Source organism: Neovison vison, chromosome 12 (genome assembly GCF_020171115.1).
Source record: "Neovison vison isolate M4711 chromosome 12, ASM_NN_V1, whole genome shotgun sequence".
NCBI classification, from domain to species: domain Eukaryota; kingdom Metazoa; phylum Chordata; class Mammalia; order Carnivora; family Mustelidae; genus Neogale; species Neogale vison.
The window spans coordinates 98,301,952-98,311,607 of NC_058102.1; the positions used below are offsets into that span (position 1 = coordinate 98,301,952).

General features: G+C 33.8%; 1 protein-coding gene across 1 annotated transcript; it reads right to left on the minus strand.

Annotated features, from left to right (window-relative positions):
* Positions 1 to 455: 455 nt before the first annotated feature.
* LOC122891413 (olfactory receptor 6C74-like) lies at positions 456 to 1,487 on the minus strand. Its single transcript, XM_044227037.1, is given in 2 exon segments — positions 456 to 1,295; positions 1,297 to 1,487. Coding segments are annotated over 2 exon segments (948 nt in total). The 5' UTR covers positions 1,405 to 1,487.
* Between the last annotated feature and the right edge of the window lie 8,169 nt (positions 1,488 to 9,656).

Genomic DNA, 9,656 nt, shown 5'->3' on the forward strand with positions numbered 1-9,656 from the left:
GATTCAGTATCTCTAAGAGTTATAGATCAATTCCCATTTTTATTTTGCCTTGAGTCAGTGACAATTTGAGGGTTTCTAGAAATATGTGTTTTTTAGCTAAGTTTTACAAATTTAGGTGGTACATTAACTCTATATAGAATATGTGTAAAATTGAATCTCTGAATTCCAGAACAGTGGAAAAAAACATGAAAAAATTAAAGTATAATTTTGTCTTCCTCTTAGAGAACTTTTAGAAGAAATAGATAAAAGCGCCAAATAAAAAGGCACATTATTTTGGCCTACATAAGGGACAGATAGAGAGAATTAGGATTTGGAGATTAATCAGGCCACCATGAAAATTATAGCAAGAAAAATAGTTACTATTATTTCAAATATAAGCATTGAAGAGTTCTATGAAGCACTTTATCCTTCTTGCTTTATTTTACTCATAACCTCAGTAATATCACTAAAATGATTCACTTCACTGAGAAAATCTCAATCTTTTTGATCATGTGCTTAAAAGCGTCTTGCACTTGTTTGTTTCTCAGTGTATAAATGAAGGGATTCAACATAGGGGTAACAGAGGTACTGAGCAGGGCTATCCCTTTATTTAAAGATGCTCTGTCCTTTGCAGAGGGCTTCACATACATGAAAATGCAGCTGCCATATGAAATGGACACAACTACCATGTGAGAAGAACATGTAGAAAAGGCTTTCTTCCTCTGTTGAGAAGAAGATATCTTCAGTATAGTCCTGATGATGTTTGCGTAGGAGAGAATCACTAATATCAGTGTAACCAGGAGGGTCAAAATGGCTGAGAGAAATGCCATTAAATCTATTACATCTGTGTCTGTGCAAGAGAGCTGTAATATAGGAGAAAAATCACAGAAGAAATGATCTATAGCGTTGTCTGCACAGAAATCTAGCTGGAGACCCACAAGGAGTGGTGGAACAATTACTATAAAACCAGCCAACCATGAAGCAAGGACCAACAAGTTGCAGACTCTGTCACTCATGATGGTGGTGTAATGCAGGGGTTTGCAGATGGCCACATAGCGGTCACAAGACATGGCAGCTAGACGAAAAAATTCAATTGCACCCAAGACAATAGTAAAAAACAGCTGTGTTGCACAACTATTGTAAGAAATGGACTTATCACCTGTTGCCATACTGGCAAGAAATCTGGGGATGCAGACAGTTGTGAATGAAATTTCTAAAAATGAGAAACTTCGGAGGAAGAAATACATAGGTGTCTTTAGATGAGAGTCCAGTAGGGTGAGGGTGATTATGGTTAGATTCCCACTGACACTCAACATGTGGTAAAAAGAAGGTGAAAAGTAGGAGAAGAAAAATGACCACTTGTAATTGTGGATTATCAGTCAGTCCAAGAAGAATAAAAGTTGTTACTGTGCTGTGGTTTTTCATTGATGACTAAAAAAAAAAATAATAATTTTAAAAAATAATAAAAAATGAGAAATAAAGGTTATAATCTTACATGAGATACCTATTTGCTTGAGATTGTCCATACATGTGTTGTTCCCGCCACCCAACCTCCTTCAGTGTTACGCTAGTCAGCAGTAACAGCCTCTAAAACCTTGCTCATATAATTTGTACTCAAAATTTCACTGAGTGCAACTCTAGTATTTCATTTCTGAAGTGTCATAAATTCAGGCATTCCAAAAGGATAATATATGGTATATGAAAGTCATATAAAAAAAGAAACAAAGAAAAATCCAGAAAAATTGTCATAATATTTTAATTTGTGTCATCTGTAGTTGCAATTATTTTTCCAATCTATTTAGTTCAGATTAAGTTATTTTACACCATCAGGTAACTCATTCCTCTTTGCTAAACTTATCTCTTTCTCTGTTTATTACTACTTATGATAGTATTCTGTAAATTAGATTTCAGCTGAGGACTCCCTGCCTTTTAGAAATCATAAACTTGACCTAAATACCTGAGTGGGGATTCAGTACTTTCACCAAACTTCTGCAAACTCTTCAAGATTGAAATTCTCCTGACCACTTTAGGTCTGTTTTCCTCTTTTTTTTTTTTCCCAATTTATTTATTTTCAGAAAAACAGTATTCATTATTTTTTCACCACACCCAGTGCTCCATGCAAGCTGTGCCCTCTATAATACCCACCACCTGGTACCCCAACCTCCCACCCCCCCGCCACTTCAAACCCCTCAGACTGTTTTTCAGAGTCCATAGTCTCTCATGGTTCACCTCCCCTTCCAATTTACCCAAATTCCCTACTCCTCTCTAACGCCCCTTGTCCTCCATGCTATTGGTTATGCTCCACAAATGAGTGAAACCATATGATAATTGACTCTCTCTGCTTGACTGATTTCACTCAGCATAATCTCTTCCAGTCTCGTCCATGTTGCTACAAAAGTTGGATATTCGTCCTTTCTGATGGAGGCATAATACTCCATAGTGTATATGAACCACATCTTCCTTATCCATTCATCCGTTGAAGGGCATCTTGGTTCTTTCCATAGTTTGGCGACTGTGGCCAACCACCACCCATATTAAGTTCCAAACATTGCTCACCCAAAAGAAAACTCTGTAGCCATTTAGCAATTGCATTTCCTTCTTTCACATTCCCCTGGCAAATACTAATCTGTTTTCTTTCTCTGTGGTTGTCCAATTTTGGATACTTCATGTAAGTGGAATCATAACATTTGTGACCTCTTATGTCTGGCTTCTTTCACTTAGGATCATGATATTGAAGTATATCCACATTGAAACATGTATTAATACTTCACTTTTTTTCTCTTTGGATAATATCCCATTATACATTTATCACATTTTCTTCATTATACATTTATCACATTTCTTCCATTTCACCTGTCAATGGACATTTCAGTTGTCTCTACTTTTTTACTACTGTGAATAGGGCTGCTATGAACAATAGCATACATACAAGCATTTGAGAACAAGTTATTCGGGTCAATACCTAGGAATGATGTTATTAAATCATATGACAATTTTATGTTTAACTTTTTTTAATGAAACTCCCAAACATTCCACAAAGGGTATGTCATTTTATATTCCCACTAACAATGCACTGGACTTCCAATTTCTTCATATTCACACTTTTTTTTTTTTTTAAATAATGGCCATTCAGCAGTTCCCCACTCCCCTGCCCCAGATGGCCATAACTGAAGGATAATGCACCATAGTTTTCATATGCATTTTTTATAATGACTAATGATGTGTAGCATCTTTGCATGTCCTTGTTGGCGATTTGGAGAAATGTCTGTTCAGATACTTTGCATATTTTAAAATTGGATTACTTGGGATTTTTTTGTGTTTTGTTGTAGTTGACTTGTAATAGTTCTTTATATAGTCTGGATGGTAGAAACTTATCAGATAAGTGATCTGAAAATATTTTTTCTGGGTTTTTTTTAATAATTCCATGGCAATGTTCTCTGATGCACAAAAACTTTTAATTAATTAAATACTTTAAAATATTTTATTTATTTATTTATTTGAGAGAGAATGAAAGCAAGAGAGATCACAGAGGGAGATGGAGAAAGAAAAGCAGACTTACCATTGTGGGGAGAGCCTGATGGGGGGATTCAATCCCAGGACCCTGAGATCATGACCTGAGCCGAAGGCAGACACTTAACCCAGGCACCCCAAACTTTTAATTTAGATAGAGTCCAATTTAATTTTTTTCTTTTGTTGCTCAGGTTTTTGGTGTCATGTAGAAGAATCCACCGCTAAATACAGATCAGTTAGTAAGATAGACCCCAACATTTTCTGCTATGAATTTTATAGTTTTGGTTATTACATTTAGGTCATTGATATATTAATTTGTAGATAGTATGACCCAGGGCTCTAATATTCTTAGCATGTGGCCATCCAGTCATCCCAGCTCCATTTATGTAAAAGCCTTTTCTTCTCTCCATTGAATAGTCTTGTAATCTACTCAAAAATTAATTGGCCTTAGATGTATGAGATTATTCTGGATTTACCTATTCTATTTGATTTCTCTATAAAGAACTAAAAGTTCTTTCCAATTCAAATGCTATTTATTTATCTATTTATTTATTATTTTTGTTTATCTGTTCTATCTAGGACTTTCAGCACAATGTTGAATAGCAGTTGGAAAATGTGGACATCCTTGTCATGTTCTTGATGTTTGGGGGAAGGCTTTCAGTCTTTCAGCCTTGAATGGGACATTAGCTGTAGGGTTCTCAGCAGTTTGAGGAAGTTCCTTTCTACTCTGCCTTTACTGTATTTTTCTTATGAAAGGATTTCAAATCTTGTCAAAGCTTGGCTTTTCCTGCATCAATTGTAATAATCATGAGTTTTTTCCCATTTATTTCATCTTCCGTTATCTTCTATCATTGACATATTATGTAAGTTCATTTTTTTTTAAAATGTTGGGTCACCTTACATTCTACCCCACTTTATCATGGTTCTTACCTTTAAATACAACTGAATTTGCTTTCTTAGTATTTTGCTGAGGATTTTTGCATTGATATTCATAAGGGATAGAGATCTGTATTTTCTGATATTTTTATCCGGCTTTTGAATCAGAGTAATGCTGTCTTCATACAATCAAAGAGGAAGGGTATTATAATCTCCAGTATTTGGAAGAGTTTGAAACGAATTAGTGTTAACTTTTTAAAGCTTTGGGGAAATTCATCTGGTCTTAGATAGTCTTTATATAGAGGTTTTGAATTAGTGTTTCAGTTTCTTCAATAACCATAGGTCTATTAGATACCTGTGTCACCTGAGTAAGTGGTAATTTGTGGATTTTATGAATTACTGTGTTTCAGTTATGCTATTTAATTTGATGATGCACAATGGCTCATAGTACATTATTATACTCCTCTCTATTTCTACAAGGTCAATAGTCATGAACCAACTTTGATTCCTGATTTTAGCAATTTGAGCCTTCTCTTCTTCTTTTTTTTTTTTTTTTCTTGATCAATCCAGCTAAAGTTTTGTCAGCTTTGATGACCTTTTGAAAGAAACAACTTTGGGATTTACTGATTTTCTCTATTTTTTCCCTTTCCTATATTTCATTTATGTCCACTCTACTATTTATTATTTACTTCTTTCCGATGGCTTTGGGTTTCTTTTACTCTTTTTTACTTAAATCTGTAAGTTTGAACTTAGATTACTGATATGAGATCTATCTTTTTTTGTTAAAGCAGATGCTTAAAACTATAAATTTCCCTCTGTACACTGTTCTTACTGTATTTTGTAAGTTTTGATAGCTTGGGTGTCTGTTTTCATTTGTTCCCAAGTGTTTTCTAATCTTATTTGTGCTTTATTCTTTGACCCATTAGTTGTTTATGGGGTTGTTTTTAATATCCACAGGTTTTTCATACATACCAGAATTTTGGTCTGAAACTACTGAGAAGTCAAAATGAAGACACAAACAACAAATGCTTTATATTATCTAACTATGTTTACATTATCCAATTTGGTAGCCATTAAAAATTGAAATATGTCTAGTCCAAACTGAGATGTGTTATAAATATAAATGTATATCATGTTTCAAAGACAGTACAAAAATGTAAAAGATCTCACTAACTTTTAATATGTATTAGATGCTGAAATGACAATCCATGGGATGTATTGGGTTAAATATGTTATTAAAATTAATTTCACTTGTTTTCTTTCACTTTTTAAAAATAAGGTTATCAGAAAATTTGAAATTGCAAATGTGGCTTACATTTGTGTTTTGCATTATATTTCTATTGAACAGTGCTGATTTATAATATCTCTTGCTTTTTTAAGTTTAAATTATGTTCATGTATATATTAGACCTTTTGATATTGTCCCTAGGTCACAGAGGCTCTATTCATTAAATATATATAATTGACTTTTTTTTGTTTTTCAAATTAAGTGGTCTCTATTAATCTTTAAGTTCACTCTTTTGTTTTATAATTACCCTTCTGCTCTTCAGCCCATCCACTGAACTTCTACTTTAGATAGAATTTTTGTTACTAATTTTAAAATAATTCTTTTAATACACATATATTTACATTTCTTTGTGAATAATTCTTATTTTATTTCAGGCTTATTGAAAAAAAGTTAGTCTCTGATATTTACCCCATATTTAAAATTTTTGATATTTCTAATTCCTCCCTGAAATTCCAGTTTTCCAGCTGGACTCAGTTTTCTTCAGCTGAAGAACTTCCTGCTACATTTCTTGTAGTGCTGATGTGTTACTGAAAAATGCTTGTGGTTTTATTTTATCTGAAAATGTCTTTATTTCCCTTTCATGTTGAAGCATAGTTTTAATGTATAGAATTCTAAATTGACAATTTTTTTTTCTCTCAGCACTCTAAAGATTCCTCTCTGGTTTCTGGCCTCCCTAGCTTATGAAAAGAAGTCAGAAATTGTTCAAGCCATTGTCCTCCAACATTCATGGTTTGAATGCTAGCCACACTTTTTCTCACTGTCTTTGTTCTTTAACAGTTTGATTATAATGTGTGTAGGCATTTTATCATGCTTGGAGCTCACTTGGTTTCTTGATTTTGTAAATTTATGTCACTTTTCAAAGTTATGGACTTTGAAAACATTGATTCATCTAAGTGATCATGTGTCCAAGTTGGCAAAATGGAAGGCCTTCTGTAAATTCTGTAACTCTGTCAATCTTGTTCAATAAAGTTTCCCCTTAAAACCGTCTGTTGATTAACACAAGAAAGAGAGCAATAATAAAGAAGGGGAAAGGAAGGTAGGAAAGGATATGATGGAAATAAAGAAAAAATAGGGAATAAAGAAAGAAGGTGGTCAGAGATAATCTAATTTGGGTCTCAGAATATTGCCAATTATTAAAGACAGAAACACACTAATAACAATGGATTTGTAATTAATTTTAATAAATGGTAATTAATAGACAGTTGGTTCTACTCAGAAAGAGTTACTTTAGTGGAAAATCCAGTTGAGTGTACTTATTCCTTTATTCCTTCTTCAACACTCTTATTTTCTTGATGAAGGACAGATTTCTGACCTATATCATTTGTGTTTTCCCTAAGAACTTTGTTCAACATTTCTTATGGGACAAGTCTGTTGGCAATGAATTCTGCTTTTATTTCTGTCTTAGTCTATCTGGACTGCTGTCACAAAATACCATAACTCGGTGCCTTGAACAACAAACATTTATTTATCAGTTTTAGAAGCTAGAAAGGCTAAGATCTGGGTGCCAGCAGATTTGGTGTCTAGTAAGAGCTGGCTTCACAGGTTTCAGAGACTTGTCTCCAGGTCCTCACATGGCAGAAGTGGGTAGGGGAGCTGTCAGGACATCCAGGAGTGCTCAATACATTTCAAGCACACAATAAATAGGTATTTTAGGAAAGAATAAATGAACTAATAAATTAATGAAGATAAAGGGTGTGCCCAGTATGTTAATATAGTATATTTTGTACAGAATCTCCTAAGAACATAGTTGAAGGAGATAGAAAGGAGTCTATATTTTGTATCTCTTATATAGTAAACAAATCAAAGATCCTCAGGGAAATATTGCCTTTAGAGCTGAATTCCTTGGAGATATATGCACACAGTTTGGGGCATTCCCTGGAAATAAACCACAGTCATCTCATAGGGTAACAGTTGTTTAATTTTAGTGCTTGTTGTATTAACATAAAAACATTGACTATGAAGAATAAAAGAGATATTTTGGTGCTTAAATTGTTGATTTGAGCTAGAAATAGCTAATCATGAAATGTCCACAAGTATTAAAACTTATTTTAAGAATTACATATTTCAGTGTGCTGCCTGAGAAGAAGAAAAAAAAAAGTAAGTCTAAGTGCTTTATCCTGCAATAGGAATATAAAAACCGTGAACATCAACAAACAAAATCCTTTGCCCGTATAATTGTTTTTACACCTTTAAGAATAAAGGGCACTTGGTGGGTCAGTGGGTTAACCCTCTGCCTTCCACTCAGGTCATGGTCTCAGGGTCCTGGGATCGAGCCCCACATCAGGCTCTCTGTTCAACAGGGAGCCCACCTCCCCACTCTGTTTGCCTGCCTCTCTGCCTACTTGTGTTCTCTCTCTCTCTGTCAAATGAATAAATAAATAAATACTTTTAAAAAATAACAGTTTGTAAGTTTTTGTGCTTTGCAGACTGATTTATAATCCATATACTGAAAATAAACATCTCTAAAACGGTAATTTATTTATATTAATAGATTTAAGTTATTCTGATCTTATCTTAATTATAGAGGATCTTAAATTAACTTATTAAAAGACATCATTTTTGAATAAAAATGTGTTCATGATTTCGAAGGTAGGGAAAATTTTCTTACATCTTTTAACATAAATAAATAAATAAATAAATAAATAAATAAAAGTAATAGGATTGTTAAACATATTATAATACACTGTTCCAGTGTATATCTAGGGAATTGGGGAGCAGGAGAAAAACTAGGTCTGATTTGATAAAATTTTTACTTGTGGGGGTGATGGATCTTTTTGACCCAAATTACTATAGCCATTATAGTACAATTAGTTGCCTCAGGAATTGTCCCTTAGGTTTGGGAGAATGTGTGTAAATACTAAGAAGATATCATTACACTTTTGTACTAATAGCCAGAATCTCTAGGACCTTAAGTATTTCATGGAGAAAACTGTATTGTATTCTCTCTGATAAATTTTTAGTAATTCATGAGTTTTCATTTGTGTGTACCTTTTTCCCACAATTTATCCTACCTAAAATACCTTACTCTACTTCCTAATCTATCTCCAGTGCTTAGCTTTGAATCCATCTTTTTCTTTTTTTTTTTTTAAGCATCCATTCTTAATCTCTCCCCATAGTAAGAACGAGTCTTATTTACTATTAAGTTTATGGCACATGGTATATTGCTATATTCATGCACAAATTCTGTCTCCTCAATATATTGGTAAACTACAATAGTCAGGAACATTGACTTATACTTCTTTGATTCCTCAGTATATAATAATGCATTCTCCATGGACCTATAAACATTGTTTACATTCCCACCAATGTAAACAATGTTTATAGGTCCATGGAGGATGCAAACTTGTGCAGCCGCTCTGGAAAACAGTATGGAGGTGCCTCAAAAAGTTAAGAATAGAACTACCCAAACCCAGCAACTGCACTACTATTACTACTACATAGGATACAAACATAATGACTCAAATAGGCACATGCACCTCCATGTTTATAGCAGTAACTATGGAAAGAACCCAGATGTCCATCAATGGATGAATTGATAAAGAAGATATGAGATACACACACACACACACACACACACACACACACCAGAATATTACTCAGCAATCAAAAAGAATGAAGATACGTCTCCAAAGGCAAAGGAAACAAAAGCGAAAATAAACTTCTGGGACTTCATCAAAATCAAAAGCTTCTGCACAGCAAAGGAAACAGTCAAAAAAACAAAGAGGCAACCCACGGAATGGGAGAAGATATTTGCAAATGACAGTACAGACAAAAGGTTGATATCCAGGATCTATAATGAACTCCTCAAACTCAACACACACGGAACAGGCAAACACATCAAAAAATGGGCAGAAGATATGAACAGACACTTCTCCAATCAAGACATACAAATGGCTATCAGACACATGAAAAAATGTTCATCATCATTAGCCCTCAGGGAGATTCAAATTAAAACCACATTGAGATATCACCTTATACCGGTTAGAATGGCCAAAATTAACAAG